The sequence below is a fragment of the Nyctereutes procyonoides genome, unplaced genomic scaffold, assembly GCF_905146905.1.
Source record: "Nyctereutes procyonoides isolate TBG_1078 unplaced genomic scaffold, NYPRO_anot_genome, whole genome shotgun sequence".
NCBI classification, from domain to species: domain Eukaryota; kingdom Metazoa; phylum Chordata; class Mammalia; order Carnivora; family Canidae; genus Nyctereutes; species Nyctereutes procyonoides.
This window is the reverse complement of record NW_026575040.1, coordinates 2,644,996-2,667,579: the sequence shown is the minus strand read 5'-3', so window position 1 is coordinate 2,667,579 and position 22,584 is coordinate 2,644,996. Positions and strand designations below refer to the sequence as shown.

Genomic DNA, 22,584 nt, shown 5'->3' with positions numbered 1-22,584 from the left:
GATATATTCTGGCCTCCTAGCCCCTGATGTGATTTTTTAAAAAAAATTGAAATAGAATACATATATCATAATATTCACTGTTCTAAAGTGTGTGATTTAATCATTTTTACTGTATTTACAAAATTGTGCAATGGTTACCACTAATTGCAGAGTATTTTCCTTACCCTCCCCCAAAAAATCCCGTACCACTAGCGTCACTTCCCATTCCTGTCCTCCTACAATTCAGCCCCTGGCAACCATGAATCTGCTGTCTCCATGGATTTGCCTATTTTGAACATATCACATAAATTAAATCATATAATGTGACCTTCATATAAAAAGTGGTCTGGCTTCTTTGACTTCACATAATGTTTTCAAGTCCCATCCATGTTACAACATGTGTAAGTGTTTCCGATATGATCCTTTTAACTGCAGAATAGTTTTCCATTGTATGGATATACTGCATTTTATTTATCCATTTACCAGGTGATGCATATTTGAATTATTTCCACTTTTTTGGCTATTATAAATAACACTGCTATGAACATCCATATGCAAGTTTTTGTGTGGATATATATTTCAATTCTCTGGGATATATACCTAACAATGGAATTACTGGATTATAGGGTTACTCTGGGTTCAATCTTTTAAGGAACTATTTTCCAAAGTGGCAAGATCATTTTGCATTTCACAGCAATGTATGAGTATTTCTTTTTTTCTTTTGAAGTATAATTAACGTATAATATTCTATTATTTTCATGTTTATAACACAGAGATTCAACATTTGTATATTTTACAAACTGGTCACATGATAAATCTAGTTAACTTCCACCATCATACAAAGTCACCACAATACTTTTGACTGTACCCCCTCTGCTGTACTTTACATCCCATGACTTATTTATTTTATAACTGGAAGTATGTACTTCTTGATCTTCTTCACCATTTTACACCTCTGATCAGTCCTTTCCCACCTGTCGAACACAGCGATGTTCTCTCTATAAATTAGTCTGAATTTTGTTTTGTTTGCTTTGATTTTTAGATCCTGCTTATAAGTGAAATCATGCAGTACTACTATCTTTTACTAACTTATTTCACTGAGCATAGTGCCCTCAAGGTCCATCCATGTCATCACAAATGATAAGATTTCGTTCATTTTATGCATAAGTAGCATTCCATTGTGTACACACACGTGCCCACACATCTTCTTTAAACTATTCATCTATCAATGGACACTTAGGTTGATTCTATAACTTGGCTATTTTTTTAAAAGAATTTATGTATTATGTATTCACGATAGACACAGAGAGAGAGGCAGAGACACAGGCAGAGGGAGAAGCAGGCTCCATATAGGGAGCCCGATGTGGGACTCGATCCCGGGTCTCCAGTATCATGCCCTGGGCTGAAGGTGGCGGCCAACCGCTGAGCCACCCGGGGCCACCCGAGGGTTCCTTTTTTCCCAACCTCCTTTCCAACACTTGTTATTTTTTGCCTTTTTGTAATAGCCATTGTGACAGGTGTGAGGCGATATCTCATTGTGGTTTTGAGTTGCATTTCCCTGATGATGAGTAATGTTGAGCATCTTTTCATGTGCTTATATTTTTATAGACACTAAAGTATATCATGCTTCCCTGAAAAGACTCAGAAGCCCCCCAAATGAGACAAGCACAGATTATTCAGGGGACCTTTCATAACTGATTCCCTCTTCATGTGTGCTCTACCAGCTGCGATTCCCACGATGGGACTAGTAAAAGTAGGAAAAGTTCAAAATTTATCACTGACCTATATAAGTCGTATACGACCACACTTAGCTCTGAACAAGCTAGTCTAAATTTATTAACTAGAGTTGTCAGAGATAATTGTATGGCCCATGATTTCCTCTTAGTCAATTAAGGGGAAATTTGGGTTATAGCAAACACTATTTGCTACATCTCTGTAAATGGTGTAAGACAAAAAGAAAATGCCACCTGACTCTCTAAAATAAGCCAATTTGGGGCACCTGGGTGGCTCAGTGGTTGAGTGTCTGTCTTTGGCTTGGGTCATGATCCTGGGGTCCTGGGATTGAGTCTTGTCATAAGCCTGCTTCTCCCTTTGCCTACATCTCTGCCCTTCTCTGCGTCTCTCATGAATAAATAAATAAAATCTTTTAAAAATAAATGACTAAAATAAAATAAAATAGGCCAACTTGATTTGGGAACAATTTTTTTTTAAAGATTTGTTTGTTTATTTATGAGAGACACACAGAGAGAGGCAGAGACACAGGCAGAGGGAGAAGCAGGCTCCATGCAGGACCCAGATATGGGACTCGATCCTGGAACTCCATCCCGGAACTCCAGGATCATACCCACCAGCCGAAGGCAAGATGCCCAACCACTGAGCCACACAGTCATCCCAATTTGGAACAATTTTTGATTGCCTGGATTTAATAATCTAGGTCTTTGGTTTCCAGACTATTAAAAGACTTAGTCATTTTGATTCTGATAATTGCCTATGTTACAATTGGCCTCTGTAGTCTGACTAGAATCTTAAGTACTACTAGGACATTATCGGTAGGGCAGCCATTGTCACATCAGATGGACCAAGAACTCATCCTACAACAGTAGAGGGAAAGATGAATTCTAGGTCAATTATAGATGACATTCAGTGGATGTTCTTAATCAGCAAATTTATTTTAATCAGCAAAATCGTGGCAATGATGAAAATCTGGATATAATGGATGATATCCTAAGACCTGACTTTGTCTGCCCTCGATGAAAAAGGAGGACTGAGAAAGAAAGCCCCTGATAGCTGGAAATAATCTGATGCTCACAGCCAGACCTCACTTTTATCACAAGCTGCTCTAATGCTCGCAGGCTCCTTTGTTACCCTCTTTGGTTCTCTTCTCACGGAACACCAACCTCATAAAAAGTTATTCTGAGAATGTGATAAATGACACAAATAAGGTCACTTTTTGTAGAGGCAGAAGTAGAATTAAGTTAGGGACAAACAGGGCTGGGCAGGACTAGATAGGGGCCATAGAAGCAGGCTTACAAAAATCCCAAGAATGCTGAGGTGTAAGGAAACCAGATTTAAAGGAACAAGCCAGACCACCCTCCCGTATCAGAATGGCCACAGGGAGGAGAAAATAGGGAGTTTGGGGGACACCTGGGTGGTTCAGTGGTTGAGCGTTTGCCTTGGGCTCAGGTAATGATCCTGGGGTCCTGGGCTCCAGTCCTCCATCGGACTCTGCAGGGAGCCTGCTTCTCCCTCTATGTCTCAGACACACAGAGAGAGGCAGTGACATAAGCAGAGGGAGAAGCAGGCTCCCTGCGAGGAGCCCGATGTGGGACTCGATCCTAGGACCCCGGGATCATGACCTGAGCCAAAGACAGATGCTCAACCCCTGAGCTACCCAGGTGCCCTCAGGGGTAGAATTTAGTGACTTACCAGTTGCACATAACACCCAGTGCTCATTACATCAAGTGCCCTCCTTGTGTAATTCAGTGGACATTAGTATATTCACAAAGTTACACAATCATTTCTACTACCCAATTCCAGAATATTTCCATCACCCCTAAAAGAAACCCCTGCACCTTCCATTCTCCCCTGCCTCCATCCCTGGCAACCACTAATCAATTTTTTCTCTATAGATTTACATTGTTCTAGACATTTCTTACAAATGGAATCATATAATATGTGGCCTTTCGTGTCTGGCATACAAGTTCTTTTTTTTTTTTTAATTTACTTATTTATGATAGTCACAGAGAGAGAGAGAGAGAGGCAGAGACACAGGCAGAGGGAGAAGCAGGCTCCATGCACCGGGAGCCCGATGTGGGATTCGATCCCGGGTCTCCAGGATCGCGCCCTGGGCCAAAGGCAAGCGCCAAACCGCTGCGCCACCCAGGGATCCCTACAAGTTCTTTTTTAAGCAAAAAATAAATCAATACAAGAATGTTTGAGCACCAAATTCCTCCTTTCCCTATATAAACAGGTTGCTCCAACTAACTTTAGCTCATTCCTGGCAGTAGCCTGAAACTCTTGTTGAGGGGGCTCTATCTCCCCTTGCCAGAAAACAGAGAGTATGAATGGATGTGTGATGGCCATTGCACGATGCTTGAGTTAGAAAGCTAGGCTGGGGCACCTGGGTGGCTCAGTCCATTAAGCATCTCCTTTTGGCTCAGGTCATGATCAAAGGGTCCTGGGATTGAGCCCCACATAGGGCTCCTTGCTCCACGGGAAGTCTGCTTCTCCCTTTCCCCTGCTTGTGTGCTCTCTCTGTCTCTCTCTCTCTCTGTCAAAATCTTAAAAAGCAAGCAAGCAAGCAAGCTAGGCTGGAGGTCACATCTCAAGATGTGTCGTCTCCCCGTCTCTCCACCAGAACCGCTCCTGGCTTCATGGGTCCAGCCTCTGTCCCTACTGGGCACCACTACTCTGACACCCTAGATGGACAGGGATTTTCAGTGTTGAAATCTGGGCCACAGTCTGCTTGTGGTGCCCAATGACCAAAGTCCTCCTTTCCCAACTGTGACCAACCTTGGGTTCTAGAAAGGCAGCAGGGCCTGAACCAGGCATGAACAGTGAGGAGTAGACCGCAGCTTCTGAGCTGAGAACCTCCCTCCTCCCCCCACACCGTGACCAGAGTCTAGCCTATTGGACTTGAGAATCTAACACTGTGAGACCCAAGTAAAACGGGCCTTTATTCTTTTTCTTTCTCTCCTCTTTTCTTTTCTCCTTTCCTTTCTTTTTTTTCTTTCTTTCTTTCTTTCTTCTTCCTTCCTTCCTTCCTTCCTTCCTTCCTTCCTTCCTTCCTTCCTTCCTTCCTTCCTTCTCTTTTTTTAAGATTTTGTTTATTGACTCCAAGCTAAACTCAGAGCCTGACTCAGGCTCCATCCAATGACCCTGAGATTATGACGAGCCAAAGTCAAGAGACAGAGGCTCAACAGACTGAGCCACCCAGGGGCCCCCTCCCTCTCATTGTTTGAAGAACATCTGCCTAAATGTCCTTAAGTTCTTCAGGATGCCCACCCCCGCCCCCACCCCCACCACGCAGCCAGCCCCAGCTCTGGGCCTCACCTTCCTGTATATATCCCTCTGGTAGAGCCCTACTCAGAATGAATTGGATGATGTGTTTATAAGCTGGCTCCTCCAACCAGTTGGGGAGGCTTTTGAAGGCAGAGACCGTGTTTTATTTGGTTTATATCCCTCCATGCCTAGTCTAGAGGATGTGCTTTGTCAACGTGTGATCAATTTGGGAGGAAGGCAGTAAGAGCTAGTCTTTTGCCCCAACTGGATTGTGAGCTTCCGGAGAGTCATGGCTTCACCTCTTTACTGCCTCCTCCTCTTCTTCCTCTGATAGTAAAACCCAATATGAGACTGGGCTCAGACTGGGCATGTAGGGGAGTGATGGATTCATTCAAGATTCAACAAATTTCCACAATAGGACTTCTGAATAATACTTTTATTTAGTTAGCTTAAGTAGATGCTTCTTACACATTTCTGGATACATGGATTAGAATTTTCTCTATTGCACTCAATAAATTGTTCTTAAGCTCTTATATACGATAAATGCAGACATACCAGTACAATGCAGGCTGAATAAAAGCTTCTTATGTACAAACATTTTATTTTATTTTATTTATTTATTTTGGTACAAACATTTTATTTTGTTTTATTTTATTTTATTTTTTTGGTACAAACATTTTAAAAGGCATTTTTATATAGAGCATAGAGACTTGGTCTCTGGTGCCTGAATCTGGGTACTGCCTCCACTCTCTACTCCTCTTGGATTCAAGTCCCCAGCCCCTCCTGGACAGGAACAGGGGCCTTCCAAGGCTAGGAGGCAGCCCTGTTCCTGCCTGCAGGGAGAGAAGAAAAAGGCATCACTGTGTCCCAGAAAGATTTGGTCAGATTGCTCAGCCTTGTTCAAACTGGGAGACCACCTCTGCGCCTCTTCCCTTCACTCTTGCCAGCTCCCAATAGTCAAAGCAATTGGACAGGCTCTGGTGTAGCCTGCTCTGAATGTTTCTCAAACCAGTCAGCTGCCACAGAAAGCCAGCCAGTCATTGGGCTCAGGGGCTTCTAGAGCATTCCCTCGAGGTTTCCAGGGGCTTGAGGACCTCCTAATCCTACCAAGCCTCCTGGCTCAAGCACAGCTCCAGAAGGTCCCATCTGCTCCGTCGTGGCCCTGCTGTGTCCACTGTCTGTGGTCAGTATGCAGAGGAGCAAGTCCAGGGTGGTGGGCAGGCATGAGCCTTCAGGCTTGCCCGCAGCCCAAAAAGCAAAAACCAGCCAGACCAGTATCTGTGGGTTTCAGGCCATAGCTTAGAACACCCACCCTGACCCTGGGCCAGCCCCCTGGCCCGGCCATCCAGACAGGCCAGGTAGACAGAGTCTAGGCTGCAGGGCTCTCAGCCCCCTCAGTGCGCACCCTCACTTGGAAGTGTTCACAGCGGGCATGCTTCATGGTCAACCCATAAATGGGGGTCACATCTACCTTCGTGCCCTGTGGCACACTAAATTCCACCTGCTGCAGCAGGATGGCCAGGAAGAGAAAGACCTCCAAGCGAGCGATGGTCTCACCGATGCACTTCCGTTTGCCCAAACCAAAGAGAATCACCTTCTCACTCAGTGCCTTGTTGATGGTGCCATCGAGAGTGAGGAATCGTTCTGGTTGGAACTCAGATGGGTTACCCCATAGCTTCCTGTAATCAGAGAGAGGAGCTGAAGTGGTCAGAAGCGAAGCATCAAGTGGGTTGAACCCCAGCCCAAAAGAGTTGGGGTTGGGCAAGTGGCCCAGAGTCAGCGAGGTCTGAGGCTTGGCAGAGGGCAAAGTTTCCCTTGCCTCCTCTCGACTTACTGGTCATGGTTGATCTGCCACTGGTTCACAAAGACGCAACGTCCCTTGGGGATGTAAAAGCCACTCAGACTCGTGTCTCTTGTGGTGCTGGGGAGGAAGGAAGCCCAGTCAGGCTCAGGACCACAGGACATCACCCTGCCTCCCATACATGTCCCTCCCACCAGCCCTGATGGGGTAAATGGACCTGAGGAAGGCCCAGTATCAGACAGCAGGGGATCCATGGGGCTTTACCTATGAGGGATGGTGAAGGGGACGAAGGAAGCATGTCGGAAGGTTTCCAGGATGAATGCCTCCATGTAGGGCAGCTGGGGCCTGTCAGAGAGCCGGGGCTGCCGTGCCCTGCCAATCACTGTGTCTGCAGAACAGAAAGGACCATGTGGATGAAGGTGCTGCCCGGAACTTGGCCAGGCCCTCTGCCTTGAGCACTTTAAAGGAAGCTACCACCTACCCAGCTCCTTCTGGATCTTTTTCTGTACATTGGGGTTTGTCACCAAGTACAGGAGGCTCCAGGAGATGGCAGTTGTGACTGTGTCAAATCCTGACCAGGGAAGAACAAAGGGACAAATCAGGTGGTTGGCAGGTCGGGGCAGTTGGGCCCAGGAAAGGCACAATGGGATAGCTCTTACCAGCTCCAAAGAGGTCCAAGACAACATTAACAATCTTCTCATCAGACAGCCGGATATTGGCATTCTCATCCAGCCTCTTATCCTGACAGTGCTCGATCAGACTGTCTGTGACATCCCGAATGTGGCCCTGGGCGGGAAGGCCCACAGGTGAACAAGATGCCAAACCCAGACCTACCTTTCCATCCAGGCCTGGTTCTTCACCATCTCTAGCACCTTGATTCAAGAGATGACCCCTCTACCCGAAGGCTGCCATCCCAGCTTCTCATGCCTCTTTAAGGTGATCTCCTGCCTCAGAATACTGGCAGCCCCAGCTCAAGGGACACCCGAGACAGAGGTGTCACCCAGGCAGGCTCTTTACCCTTCTCTCTCCCATGAAGCCGGGAGACCAGCTTTGTAATCCTTTCTGTTCCCCCACATCAACTGGCCTAGGGTCCTGCACAGACTGGGTGTTCAGTAAATACTGCTGTCTGATGGAAGGAGAGAAAGGCTAATCAAGGAAAAGTTCTATTTCCTTGCCGAGAATGGAGTCTACTCTACCGCCGGCCTCAAAATCCCAGGGTGAAGGCCCCTGAGAGCCCGCCAGACCCCTGAGCCCCCTACTTCTTTGATTATCTATGACCTGCTAGCCCTGATCCTGCCTACACCCCACCACCCACTAAAATCTCCCCCAAGCCTGTACCTTCTCAAACGTTTTATAGTGTTCCTTGACCATCTTTTGCATGAAGCTGTAGAATCTCTTATTCAGGTCCTTGAAGAAATCCAGGGCAGGGTTGGGTAGGTATCGAAGGATGGGGAAGAAGTCCACGGGGTTCGCAGAGGCAACCCCCTCTCCAAACTCATTACTCAGGTTGACTAAGCTAAGCAGCTCCTGGTCGTCGTGGTCATAGCGCTTGCTAAAGCACATGGCACAGATGACGTTGGCCACCGACACCACTATGTATCTATAGGGATCAAAGCGCCCAACCTCTGCCATCTGCTCCTGCAGCCTGCTGAGAAGGGCCTCGGCCTCCTTGCTCACATGCTCTTCCAGGTAGCAAGAGCACGAGGAAGCCGGGTCGGAGGCAATGGAGAAACTCTTCAGCGCGTTCTGGGCCAGGCGCCTGCGCGCAGCCCACACTGGTCCGGAGTCTGGGCTGAAGGACATGCTTTGGCCGTCGGTAACCAGAGAGAAGCTGTAGAGGTCGGGCCGGCCCTTGAAATCATCCCCCTGGCGCACCAGGGCCTGCCGGATGGTGTCCAGGCCACTGAGCACCAGCACGGGGGTGGAGCCGATGTGGATCTGCAGCACGTCCCCATAATGCTGGCTCAGCCTGGACAGCGCCAAGTGGGGGCTCTTGCCCAAGGTCAGCACGTTCCCGAGCAGAGGCCAGCCCCAGGGCCCTGGTGGACTTTTCAGGCCTTTGGGAAGCCGAGGCTGCCAGGCCTTGACCACCCAGAGTACCAAGCAGAAAACGGTGGAGGCCAGGAGAAGCTCTGTGGCTGAGATGGGGATGGAGAGTCTGAACATGGACATCATCACCAGCGTAGAGACCTCAAGACAACTGCGGAGACATGGGGTGGGAAGAAAAGGCCAAGAGATCAGATGGGGAGAGATGAGGAACCAGTGTCCTCAAGGGTCAGCATGCTGGTCAAGGAAAGGAGAAAGCTTCCTATCCAGAACAGCTAACACACACGCAGGGGGAGGAGGGGACGGGAGAAGCTGCTCATTGATCTGCTACATGCCAAGAACTTCACAGCCGTTCATTCCATCTTGGCCACAGCCTAAAAGGTAGACTACAGTGAGGTTCAGAGAAGGTAAGTGACTTGCACATGGTCACACAGTCAGGAAGTGTTGGATCCATGCTCCCAACTCAAAGTGTCCAATTCCAGACCACCACTACACCAGTCTAAAACAGGATTTTCCTTAGGGCGAATGGGTGGCTCAGTTGGTTAAGCATCTGACTCTTGATCTCAGCTCAGGTCTTGAGCTCAGGGTCTTGAGCTCAGGGTCGTGAGTTCAAGCCCAGCATGGAGCCCACTTAAAATAAATAAATAAAACAGGGTTTCCACACATCAGTCTGTGATTTCCCTACAGCACTTGCACTGTTATTTATTTTATGCTTTTCTAAAATCAACTTTAAATCTACCCACTTAGCATCATCCCAAACAAAAACACCTGCGTCAAAGTACAGGTTTGATTTCTTTCCTCCTAACGTATATTAAACACATAGTTGACATGTGTCACCTCCAATTGGCTTGAGTGCTACCCACCACACTTGGGGAATTACTGCCATCGGGGGAACTAGGGATCATGCTCTCCTTTTGCCTTATTTCATGCTTAGGGAAATTGACCTCCAGAGGGGCCACTGACTTGACCAGAGTCACTCAGCCAGGACTCAGACCTCATAGGGAAAGTTCCCTGGGAAGTTCTCAGCTTTGAAGAGTGGTCAGATCAATGAAAGGGAACTCTCCCAGAACTCTCAGTTTTGCACTGCTCCATCCCAGAGTCTAAGGAATCCTGCCAGACCAGACCCTAGGACACGGCAGGGAAGGGACAGGTGACTGGAAGGCCACAGCCTGAGCCACACTACTAAGCCTCACTGAGTTCAGCTACAGGGCTGAAAAGCAGCCAGAGACAAGCTACATTGAGGCTCCTGGTTGTAGAAATCCAGGCCAGGGTTTTTGTTGGGCTAGGTTCTCAATGAAAGAACAGTAGTCAGCTTTTGCCAGTCACCAAAGAACAGAGATAAATGGAAGACTCCCACCAGAACAGGGCTGCAAGAAAATGCTAGACTGAATAAGGGAAATGAGGAATCAATCTGAATTTAACAGAGGGGAGACAATATTTTCCTCTAGCTTGTTCTAGACAGGGTGTGCAAATTCATGGAGTAGTCTCAAGACATTGGCCTCTAACTGGAGCATCGGCCAGGTGCCAGGGACTGGAGACGAGGAGATCTGGCGTTCCAAGGCATGGCCTTGGACTTGCATTTCGCCTTTCTGGACTCCAGTTATATCACTTGAGGGAGTGGGGGTGGGGGTATGATCTCTGATTCAAGGGGCTCAGCTAGATCTCAGAAAAGAGAAAACCTAGATCTGACCTGGGGAACCTCCCAGTGTGACCTGTGAGGTTCCCCCACAGGAGAACCACCCCAGATGGGGAGATTATCTGGTTCCTGCCTTGAGTCTATAGCCATCTGTCTAGGGAGGCTGCCTGGAGGAGCTGGATCCCAAAGCACACTCAAGCTCAGGCTTCCTGAGTGAACTAGGGACAAGCAAGCCTTGGGGTGCCATGGTGTTCCCTTCTGCATGCAGGGCACCCCAGGGACCTCCAGCCTTAGCGAGATGGTAGGAGGCCAAGAGAGATGTGACTGGCGAATGTTCAGGGGCGGATAGGCCAGTTCTCGGCAGCTGGCAGTCTCGCACACAGCTTGCCCCCCAGTACAGGTCAGAGGAGGCGGTCGGTGAGGCAGCGAAGGGCCCTGGGCAGTGCCCAGGCCTCCCGTTCAGATCAGCAGCTCCTGTCCTGGCCAGCACATTGTGGCTCTGACAACCCAGGTCTGCGGAGGGGCGAGACAGCTGCAGTAGCTTTTATATAAGGCAAGGTGCAGCTGGTAAGAGCCCCACCTGCCCCCCTCCATCCATCCTGACCACCAAGGGAGAAGCCCCCCTCCTCACACAGCCTGAACAAGGGGCTGCACATCACCCTCGCTTCCCACAGCCCCGTCCTTACCCCAGTCTCCCAGGTGACCCTTATGGGGAGGCTCCAGGGCATTCAGAGAGTCACTGGGAAGGAAACTGGAGCCTGATTGCTGGAGTCCTTGAAGCTCTAAAATCTAGAATTCTGGCACCAGCTGTGGGGCCTTGGGTAATTCCTTCCTGCCCTTCTCCTGGCCTCAGTCGTCCCACTAGGGAGCTGGAGCGCCTGGCCACTAAGGACACTCATAGTGACCTTTTTGAGTTGCTAGACCAGTGGCCACCTAGGAAAGCTTGGAGGCATCCCGACTTTCTTCCTGTTGGGAGGGAAGGGCCGAGCCAGAAGCCCCCCACACTCACCTGTGGCCGTGAGAAGGCACTGAGCCGGCCCGAGCGGTCTCATAAGCCAGGGACCCCAAGGAAGGAAGGCTCGTAGGAGCTGTCCCCTTCGGGATGAGGGTGAAAGCACTTGTACCTTTATAAGCCGCTGGCGCGCTGGGCCACGCCCCCTGGAGCTCGGACGGGAGGGGCGGCCCCTAGGCGGGAGGTGGGGTGCTGTAGGAAGTAGGGGGAAGGAGGGAGGGAATAGGGGGTGAAGGGGTGGGAAGTGGGGGGAAGATAGGGTGGGGGACCTCAGAGGGACAGGTAAGAGCCCACTAGGGGATTCCTCATCCAAGTGCCAGCGCGCGAAGTGGTGAGGGCAGGGGACACCTGGGACCCCAGGGAGGGCGCAGACCCCAGCTAGGTGGGGATCTGAAGGAGGCGTCCCGGGACAGCCCCAAGACGGGCTCCAGGAAGCCCTGCATCCCCAGCTGCGAGGGCCCGTCGCCGCGTCCGCGGGGCTCGGGGCGGGGAGGGGAGGGGCGGGGCGGGCGGGTGGCGGCCTCCCCCCCCCCCCCCCCGAGGACCGGGCCCAGGCTCGCGTGAGAAGTGTGGCGACCCCAGCCCGAGGTCACCGGGCCGGAAGGCCAGCGGCGCCGAAGGGCTGGCTCGCTTCCCCGGGGCCCCCGCAGCCCGGTCACCGGGCGAGGCCGGGGTCCCCGAGGCGCAGCCGCGCGGGGTGGGGACGCGCAGTCCGCTGAGCGCCCGCCGCCTCTGGGGAGCCCGGGAGCGCTGGGGGGCTGCGAACCAGGGGCGCCCCAGCCCGGCCCCCAGGCCTGGAGGTTCCCTCCTGGCTGCTGGGGTGTGAGCGTGTCGGCGGGCCGGAGAAGTGGGGCGACGAGTGGGGCTGTGCGGCGGCGGGCGGCGGCGGAGGGGGACGCCCGGGCTGGGGGGCGGGGGGGGCGCCCCGGGCCGAGGCCTCCCCGCCAGTGCGCAGCCCGGGGCAGAGGTCACGCGGCCCATCCCCGCCGCACCTGGCCGGGGGCGCGGTGCCCGGGAGTTGCGTGAGAAGGGCCCGGGGCGGGCGCAGCCACCCGGACTCCCCACCTCGGTCCCGGCGCTGTCACGCGAAGTTGGGGGGGGCGGGGGCGGGGCTCCCATAGGGCCGGGCTCGGGGCGTGGGAGGAACCGCCCGGCTCCGCGGGGCGCAGCTGAAGGGGGGCGGTGCAAAGGGCCCAGCTTTGCGTGCGGAGCCCGCGCGTGTCGTGTGTGTCCCACGCGTGCGGCAGGACACGCAACCCCAGGCCTGCCCGGCCCTCCCGGGAACGCGCCGCTTGCTGCAGCGGCCCCCCAGCCACCCACACCACCGGGGCTCCCCGCCTGCTCCCCCGCTCAGCGAGGACATCCCAGGACACTTGCACCCGACCAAAAGCCCGGGGCTCCGAATATTTTCCAATCGCCTGCTCCGTGCGGGGCGCTGTTCTGGATGCGGGCGATTGATAGAAAAGTGAACGAATCTGACGCGCCTCTTGCTCCCGTGGAGCTCCCGCTGGGGACGCGAGGGGGCGGCGGTGAGCGGATAACGCGCGGGAATGTCGGAGCGGGAGAGGTGCTTTGGAGAGAAATAAAGGAGAGAAAGGGTAGGAATCACCGTGGGGAAAATTGCAGCTCAACGCAGGGTGCTCAGGGGCGCCTGGCTGGCTCAGGTGGAGCAAGTGACTCTTGATTTCCAGGTCATGAGTTCAAGCCCCACCTTGGGTGTGGAACCTACTTTGAAAAACTTAGGGTAGTCAGAGAAGGCCCCGCTGAGGAAATGAGCGGAGGCAGGAGTGTGGAACCAAGACTCAAGGCGAACAAACACCTGGAAGCTGAGGTAGCAGCAAGTTTAAAGGCCCCTAGAGGTGGTCCTTGGGTCGGACAAGGAAGGGAGAAGCACCCGGGGCCCTGGAAATGCGCAGTCTTCTTGTGACTGGGGTTTCTCCTAGAATTGAGGGTCCCCTTCGCGGGGTGCAGAGAGCACCCTGCAGAGAAACATCTCTGTGTGAGATTGCATTGTGGGGTCTGAGGCAAGGAAGATGGCTCTGGCTCTAGTGCTGAGAGTAGACCTTGTGGAGGAAGCCTTTCTCCACCCTGACATCTGTCCAGCCCTGCCGCCACATCCTCCGTTCAGGATCCCATCATTACTCCCTAGGGTCAAAACAGCCTCCAAACCTGGTTCCCACTTGCCTGTCACTCCCTCCAACTCCTTCTCAAGCCTGTGGTATCTACAGTGGTCCTTTCCAAAATGGAAAATGTCAAAAAAAAAAAAAAAAGGAAAACGTCATTCTATCGCAACCATGCCCCTTCAATAGTTTGCATCTGAACAAAGCCCAGAATCTTCGACAGAACCTACCAGACCTGATCACCTCTACCTATTACTACTACTACTACTACTACTACTACTACTACTACTACTACTTCTTCGTCTTCGTCTTCGTCTTCATCTTCTTCTTCTTCTAGGTATCACACTTTTTATTTCTATTTTATTTTATTTATTTATTTGAGAAACAGAGCACACAAGCAGGGGAAGGGACAGAGGGAGAGGAAAAAAAACAGACTCCTCACTGAATAGGGAGCCTGGGATCCCGACCTGAGCTTAAGGCAGCCACTTAGCTTAACCAACTGAGCCACCCGAGAGTCCCACCACTTCTACTTCTAATCTCCCCTATTTTAAACCTCAGCTAAGGGGCAGCTGGGTGGCTCAGTCAGTTAAACCAACCAACTCTTGATTTTGGCTCAGGTCATGATCTTAGGATGTTGAGATCAAACCCTATGTGGGGCTCCTGGCTCAGCAGGGAGTCTGTTTGAGAGTTTCTCTCTCCTGCTACCCGTCCCCCAGGACACTTGCACTCACTCTCTCTCCCTTTCTCTCTTTCCCTAAAATAAATAAATACATCTTAAAAAAAAAACAACAATAAATAGGGGAGCCTGGGGGGCTCAGTCGGTGTCTGCCTTCTGCTCAGGTCTGAGATCCTGCTCAGCAGAGAGTCTGCTTCTCCCTCTGCCTCAGCTCTTCCCCCCTCCTTGACCTCTCTCTCAAATAAATAAATAAAATCTTGTAATCAATCAATCAATCAATCAATCTCAGCTAAAACATCACTTCCTCTGGGAAGCCTCTACCCCCCAAATCCTTCCCACAGCTATTTTGGTATCTCCTGATCTATGTTTCCATAGTTACACCTCCCTGGTAACTCTCAGGGCTCTTGACCCTTGCGATGACCTCAACCCTACCTGTCATTTTTCCTCGAAGCCCTAACACAGAAAAACACCAACGTGGGGGAAATAGATTGATAAGCAAAGCCTTTGCAAGATATTAATGACTGGTCAAGGAGTTAAATCCCCCGGGGTGATGCTGAGCTGCCCCAAGTGCTGATACTATGATAGTGGAATTTAGGCAACAAAACAGGCAGGAGACCAGGGAGGTATCCACCTCTGCATCTCTGGTTCAGCCTGAAGAGCTTCGTGGTCCCTAAGAGAGGTCTGTCCTTCAATCTCCATTGGAGCTAGAGCCACAGAGAATAGAAAATCCACATGGAAATTGTGGCAAAGAAGCCAGGAGCAAGGCCTCCCTCCCAGATCCCTCTCCTATTCTGCAGCCTAGTCCTTGGCTTCCCAGAGTCCCCACCCATGCCCTAGCTCTAGAGAACTGTGGCAGACGGCTCCTCAGGGCTGGAAGTTCATCTGCTGGGGCTCCTGACCAGGGACCCAGCAAACTCCTCTTGGTGGAAGATGCTTTGATCACATACGCTAAGGGGCTCTTGATCCCCAAGAAATTCATTAGCTGATTAAGCTGATTTCTCTCCCACTTCTCAGGCAGTTTGAGCTAAAGAGACAGATGCCAGAAAAGAGAAGGCTCAAGGACATGTGGCAAACCAGACTCTAGAACTCTGGCCCCTTGCGTCCTGGCCAGGGTTCTACCCACCATGATTTATCATCTCAGACTACCAGCGCTCCAAAGGTGGACAGGCTCAGCCCCTGGGTCAGGGCCCCCCATCTCCCCATACTCCTGGATGAGAGTCTGGTGCACTGGGGTTACGAGGGGCATTGCGCTCCTCATCAACAAGCCCTGTCTCGGGGAACAGCCCCCAAGACAACGGGGCCTCCAAATCACCAGGCAGAGAAGGAGGGAGGCAGGCAGGAGGTTAGAGGGCCTTGGCGTGGAGCTGAACAGCCCATCCTGGGTCAAAGTTCTCATGCCTTTGCGTGAGAAGACTTTTGGCTAGGATTCCCTGGCCATCGATCAATCTGCTACCAGGAACATGGGGGCAGCGGGGCAGCAGGGCAGCGGGGAAGGGAGAGGGCTCGGGGCTGAGGGTCTTGGCCCAACCAAGAGTGTTTGGTCAGCACTTCGGAAGGCGGTGGGGGGGTGGGGAGGCATGGAGAGACAGCAAGAGCCACAGCAAACCCCTGTCCCATGGCGGAGATGGGACTCACACCCAAACATAGCCTGTGCCCAATTTGGAAATGCTCAGGAGCTGTGAGAAGGCTGGGGTGGGTGCAGGTAAGGGGCTCGGCCGGATGGGCGGACTAAGAAGGGTATATGGGGGCATTCCCGGCCTGGGGAGAGGGCGCAGCACTGAAGGGCAAGGCAGCAGGAGGCCGGCTGAGGCTGGGGGGCAAGACAGGGGTGTGAGCAGATGTGGAGAAGTGGGACTTGCTTCCCAGGGTGTCTTCAGCTTCCACCACCCCCGAGCTCTGAACCCTGAGCACTTCCCCTTCCTACCTGCGCCCAGACAGCCAGGGAGATCCAGTTTGCTGGAGCCAGGGCTCTGCTGGGGGAGCGCCTCTGGCTCTCTGGCACGCGGCTGCTAGAGTTAGGGTTGACAACACTTTCTCAAGATAGTCTTTGTCTAAGCCTGTTGAACTGGTATAATTATTAAAAGCGCCTTCTTTCCCTCTTGAGGGAGTCCTGGCTTAGACAATACATCATATAGTTGCCCAGTGCTAGTGGCTGTCTGAGGGGCTTTGCGTGCCCAGCATCCATTCTCTCTTCCTCTGGCAACACCACTTGGAATGTCCTTTGGGGACCCCCTCACTCCTACTCTCAGCCAGTCGGTTTGCAGGAACTGGCCCCGCCCCAGGCTATTAGGCTAGCTGAGCCAGGCCGGGCCAATGAGAACCTCCAGAGATTTTTATGAAATTGTTGGAAAAGAGTTCTCTTTTTGCCAGGGGTGGCTAAGCTGGTTAGAAAATAAGTCTGGGGCTACCAGTGGCCATTTTTAAAGAAGGCCTACGTTCAAATGACGCCCATTCAGGGGAAAGCAGAGCTGGGAGATGAGGGCAGGGGAACAGAGAAAGAATTGATGACCTTGGGCACCTAGATCCCGTTATTCCAGAAGCCAGCAAAATGCACCCATAGAACATCTCTGGTGCATGACTCCACATCACTACCACCTCCCTTTTTCCTTCTTCTTCACCTCTTCCTCTTTCCCTTCTTCCTCCACCGCCTCTTTTTCTTCTATTAGGATTTGGGGTTGAGGACTTAAAGCTGAAGAATCATAACCGAAACCTGCCTGCCAGAGAGCTCTCTGAGTGATTATACCTCAGGCCTTGGGGCACTGGGGTGGCTCAGTCGGTTAGGCGTCTGTCTTTGGCTCAGGTCATGATCTTGGGGTCCTGGGATCGAGTCCCCACATTGGGCTCCCTGCTCAGTGGGGAGTCTGCTTCTCTCTCTGTCCTTGATCTCTCTCTCTCTCTCTCTCTGTCTCACATATGCTCTCCCTAATAGATTAATAAAATCTCTAAAAAAAGAAAAACCGCAGCCCTTGAGGCTGACCCTAAGATATCCTGACCAGTGGGGTGGAATCCTAAGAATTTATTCCTAATCACTTCCATTGGCCTCTCCCTGTGCCAAAAATGCCACCATCGACATCACTGGGGGAGGCTAATTCTTCTCCAGAAGTCCCTGTGACAGTGTTGAGGAGCTCTTGGCTGGTGAGTGTCTGGAGAGAACCCACATATGAAGCAGAGGCCATCAGACGAGTGTGTGCCCCTCACTGTACTGGGAGCAGAGCTCAGTGCCCCATTGGCTGGGGGATGCCCTGGGAGGGAAGTGGCCGTCTCCAAGTTCCTCATGCCCCAATTTGCTCCCACAGCTTCTAGCTGAGGAAAAGATACCATCCTCTTGCCAAGTTCAGGATGGAACAAGTTGAAGTTTTCAGAAGGAAGCTTTTGAGGCATCTTAGGGAAAGCAGTCCTTATGATGGCCTGCCAGGCCCTTCCAGATGTGGCTCCTATTAGCTCTCTGATCTTATCTGGCTCACTCCTCTCTAGGTGCAATAGCCTCCTTGGTGTTCCTAAGACACTCCAGGCAAGTCCCTGCTTATATTTGTCAGGGTCAGTCCTTGCAGGAAACAGGGGGCTCCCCTCGAATTGGGTCATTTAAGAGAGTTTAATAAAAGGACCATTTGCAAAGGTATGAGCAAGATTTAGAGAAGCCAGCAAGGGACAAAGCAGCACTGCAGGGTTACCAACAACAAGGCCAGATTTGATAAGGGAAAGGAGCAGAAGACAGACCACAGGGAAGGAGGCTATGGAGAGGCTACACAGAGGGAGCTGGGGCCTTCAGTAGAGAATTGCAGCTAGCATGCAAAGACCCTGCAAGGAGAGAGCCTAAGCACTCTGACCTCACTCTAGTCATGCCCTCTGATGTCCTGCTAGTAACTTCCATGAACCCAACTGAAAGCCAGAGAGCAAGAAACCAGTTCTTGTAACCCACGAAATTCAGCCTCCAGGACCAAAGGTAGAGAACAGTGAAGAGTAGGTCTGGAAGGGCAAGTGGAATATACCCAGCACTCTGCCTCAGGACCTTTGCACTTGCTGTTCCCCCTCCCCCTGGAAGCTTTCTCCCCAAATCTTCATGTCTTACTTCCTCATACATGGTTTTTGTTTGTATACTTACAAACTTCAAATATACTATATATTTTACTATGTAGTGTATAGTCTATTTCCCTCGACTAGAATGTAAGCTCCAGCAGAGGGTGGACTCTTTTCTCTCTTCTCTCTCTCTCTCTCTCTCTCTCTCTTAAAGATTTTATTTATCTATTTGAGAGAGAACACAAGCCGGAGTAGGAGCAGAGGCAGAGGGACAAGCAGACTCTACTCTAAGCACAGAGCCCAATGAAAGGCTCAATCCCATAACCCTGAGATCATGACTGGAACCCCAAGTCAAGAGTCAGATGTTAGCCAACTGAGCCGCCCAGGTGTCCCCTCTTGTCCGTTTTGATCAATGCTTCATCAATAGCAAACTGGCACATTGTGCATGCTAAATGCATATCTGTAAAATACATGAAATGGAAACATGCTAAATCCCCAAATAGAAAAATACATTTTTTAAAAATTTTTATTTATTTATGATAGTCAGAGAGAGAGAGAGAGAGAGAGAGAGGCAGAGACATAGGCAGAGGGAGAAGCAGGCTCCATGCACCGGGAGCCCGACGTGGGATTCGATCCCGGGTTTCCAGGATCGCGCCCTGGGCCAAAGGCAGGCGCCAAACCACTGCGCCACCCAGGGATCCCAGAAAAATACATTTTTAAAAAAGATTTTGTTTATTCATGAGAGACACACACAGAGAGAGAGGCAGAGACACAGGCAGAGGGAGAAGCAGGCTCCGTGCAGGGAGCCCGATGCGGGACTCGATCCCAGGACCCCAGGATCATGATCTGAACCAAAGGCAGATGCTCAACCGCTGAGCCCCCCAGGCGTCTCCCCACATCTATTTTTAAATAACAGGCCCAGTGAGATTCTGGGTCTCTATAGGCAGGGCAACAGGTCCCAGATGGCCACCCGAAGGATTCCCCACGCAGGCCAGATCCTTTCTTCAGCACCTGCTCCGTCAGTCATGTTGCTCCCGGAAGACAGGCCATGGGCACAGCCTGGCCCAGAGCTGATCACCAGAAGTCCTCGGATCTCTTTCGGTGTCAAGGCCTCCCGGCTCCTCTCCTCTCGACAGGCTGCAGTCGAGTCCCCCCAGTGATCCGCAGAGGGCAGGCTCTGGGGCGGCCCTCAGCAGACGCACTCTGCAGGATTGGGATGAGACCCCCATGTTTTGACAGGTGGGGACCGGCTGGGAAGGTGCAGACCCTGGGACGCTGCACAGAGAGGGCTGGGGGGCGGGAAGGGGTACGGGGTGCACACGGCTCTGGGCTAACTCTAGAGCACAGTGCAGAGGAAGGCAGCCCTTCTTTTTCCTTTTGCTCTTCTTCCTTCAATAGCAACAGATATGATTAATTTAGGCCCATATTATAGGTCGGAATTTGGCTAATTCTACTCAGGTTGGCAGGTGCCTTTACTGCTGGGGAACGTTTGCCAAGCCAGTGAATTGTAAAAACAGTGGTCAGGGAGATGTTTGACTTGCTGGAGGGCATGTTTGGCATGCTCCGGGGCATGCTCCGCCCAGCTGGAGATGCCCTTTTATGCATAAACACAGAGATTAGCTGAGAGCGAAAGCTGCATCCTCTCCTCAGAGCAAGGCCTCTGCTTTGTCAGCCAAACGCTCCTGGATGACCTCCCACAGTCTCTGCCCAGGAAGTCGTCTCTTTCAGCCCTAGGGGGGCACAGCCTCGCGCCCCACCAGCCAATGCCAGACTACTCCACCAACTTAGGAACCGAACCCTTTCTCAACTGCCCCACCCCTGGTAGACACCCGATGGCTGTTCCCCCCACGTTGGGGCTCTCTTCTTCCTCACACCCTCCCCACCCCCAATTTTGTGCAAGGATCCTCCATGTTCCCTCCCCAGCCCCCAGCCTGACCTAATGTGTCCTGGCTGCTCTGAACCAGTCATGGCAGCCCCAGTTGCCTTGCTGGTAATTAGATTAAACTCAAATGTGTGATGGGATTCTGGCCAATAATCTGTAGAAGAAATCTAGTTGGTGATAGGAATGTGGTTAAGAAAGACAGGTTAGAAAAAAATAAAAAATAAAAAATAAAAAATAAAAAAAATTAAAAAAAAAAAAAAAAAAGAAAGACAGGTTAGGGCGGCCTGAGTGGCTCAGTGGTTGAGCATCTGCCTTTGGCTCAGGGTGTGACCCCGGGGTCCTGGGATAGAGTCCCACATCGGGCTCCCTGCATTGAGCCTGCTTGTGTCTCTGCCTCTCTCTCTCTCTCTCTCTCTCTCTCTGTCCTCAAGAATAAATAATTTTTTTTTAAAGACAATTAAAAAAAAAAAAGACTGGTTAAGGATAGCAGAGTATCACAAAAACTTCAGAAAGAGAGGAGAACATTTTGTGGACCATTTTTATGTGTGAAACTAGGTCCAATCAGGCTGGCTGCCAAGGGGCCACTGCTCTTCCTACGGGTGCTGTGTCCGGGACAGTGGCTGCACTACTGGCGGGAAGACAGAGGCTCCCAAGAGCCTGAGAAGGTCCACCGCACCCCCCACCCACCCGCCCCCGGCCCCAAGCCTCATGGCCTGCAGGAGACAGAAGCCAAGAGCTAGAGGTGTGGTGGAGAGAGAGGGAGATTCTGCTTGAGTTTTTATTGCCTAGAGTAAAAAATAAGGAATGGCTATTTGCGTCTGCCAGGGGTGGGGCAGCTGAGCAAGGTTTCCCGAGTGGGTTGAGCGGCCCGTCGCTGGTGGGGCAGCCAGGCTGCGCCCGATAGGTCTGAAAGGGACCACCTCCCTGAAAGAGACTGCGGGAGCCCACTCAGGAGCTTTTGGCTGACAATGTTTTTTGTTTGTTTGTTTACTAAGAGCAATTTTACTACAGCTGGGACCAAATGCTTTTTTGGAACACATTCGTGATTGTTTACTGAAAACCACAGGATGGACAGGGCAATTCCCTTAATGAAAAAATACTTCAGAGCAAGCTATTCTGAAAACTGGGGTCACCTGGGACAACTTTCAGGAAAAGCGTCTTCACTCTTAAAAGGGATACATGGCAAGAGGTGCAGTCTTGTCCCTCTGGCTCTTGTCATATCTGAATGTGATGGCTGGAGCTGCAGCAGCCATCTTGTGACCAGAGGGAGACAGCTGGGGCAAACAGCCGATGTTCCCAGGATGGTGGACCACAGATTTGCAGAGAACCAATGTGTTATTAGGGTCCTCACAGGAAATAAGATCCATTCAGGCTGAGTCATTGGGGAGAGTTTAATAAGGAGACTATTTATAAAGGCGTGGGCAGGTGTAGAGACACCAACACAGGATAGTGCAGTGCCATACAGTTAGGAACAGAGAGGACCCCTCGCTATCTTGGGCCTGAAGGGACAGAAGAAGGAGGTGTTTCCAGGACCAGAGAGAGACTAAGGAGAGGAGGACGGCCTGGCCGGAGCTATGACCTACCAGAGTGACTGCTGGGACGTGTGGAGAAAAGATACCCCGGGCTCATTCTCTGGACCCCCGCATCTCATGCTAGTGCCTCCCGTTGACTGAACCAACAAGAAGCCAGAGGAGGGGGTTGCCCACCGATACAGTCTGCAGGGATCAGCCTCTCAGTGCCCAGACAGGGGGGGTCGGGTGGACCTGGAAGACAAAGAGGAGGTGCAGAGCGTCTACAATGATCTCATTCATCTGACTGCCTGCTTGTGTGTCAGTTTCCTCCGTGAGGGCGGGGCCTGTCTTGTCCACGGCTCTAAGTTTTCTCCTAGAACAGGGACTGGCAGCTTATGTTATGCTCAAAGAATATGGCCAAATATCTGCTGGCGACAGGCACTGCCCTAAAAACTGAGCAAACGAGAACACTGTTGGCCTCAAGTTGTCCAGTCTAGAGTGCGAGAAGGAAACCACGCAATATGGCACGAGAGCGAGTCATGCCCCAAAGAGGAGGATCTGAGCCAGAGGAAGGGGTCAGGAAGGCCCAGAGGAGGTGGGCTGGGAGCTGAGGTTTGGAGGATTTGCTCCACAGGAGAGAAGGGAATCCTTCGTCATTGATGCATCCCCTTGCCACAGTATAAGTAAGCATTTCTAACCTGGAAGCAATCCCAGAGGGTGTTTGTTGGCAGGGGAAGGTCGGGAGGAGGGTAGGGTGCTCCAGGCAGAGGGAACAGCATATGTGAAAGCCCAGAGGCAGAAATCTGGAGGAATGAGAAGCTGCTCGCTTCAAATGTTGGGAAAGCTGGCGGGAAATGAGGAGACGAGGAAGCAGGAACTGGCTCATGTGCTGGGCTGAGTTTG

The 22,584-nt window shown here is 51.6% G+C and overlaps 1 protein-coding gene across 1 annotated transcript; it reads right to left on the bottom strand.

Moving 5' to 3' along the window:
* Nucleotides 1–5,401: 5,401 nt before the first annotated feature.
* Nucleotides 5,402–11,664, bottom strand: LOC129506483 (cytochrome P450 1A1). The gene is made up of 7 exons (XM_055320261.1): nucleotides 11,473–11,664; nucleotides 8,120–8,981; nucleotides 7,441–7,567; nucleotides 7,263–7,352; nucleotides 7,046–7,169; nucleotides 6,815–6,901; nucleotides 5,402–6,659 (listed from the first exon to the last, which is right to left on the bottom strand). The coding sequence occupies exons 2-7, from the start codon at nucleotides 8,954–8,956 to the stop codon at nucleotides 6,350–6,352; spliced, it is 1,575 nt and encodes a 524-aa protein (XP_055176236.1). The 5' UTR covers nucleotides 8,957–8,981; nucleotides 11,473–11,664; the 3' UTR covers nucleotides 5,402–6,349.
* Between the last annotated feature and the right edge of the window lie 10,920 nt (nucleotides 11,665–22,584).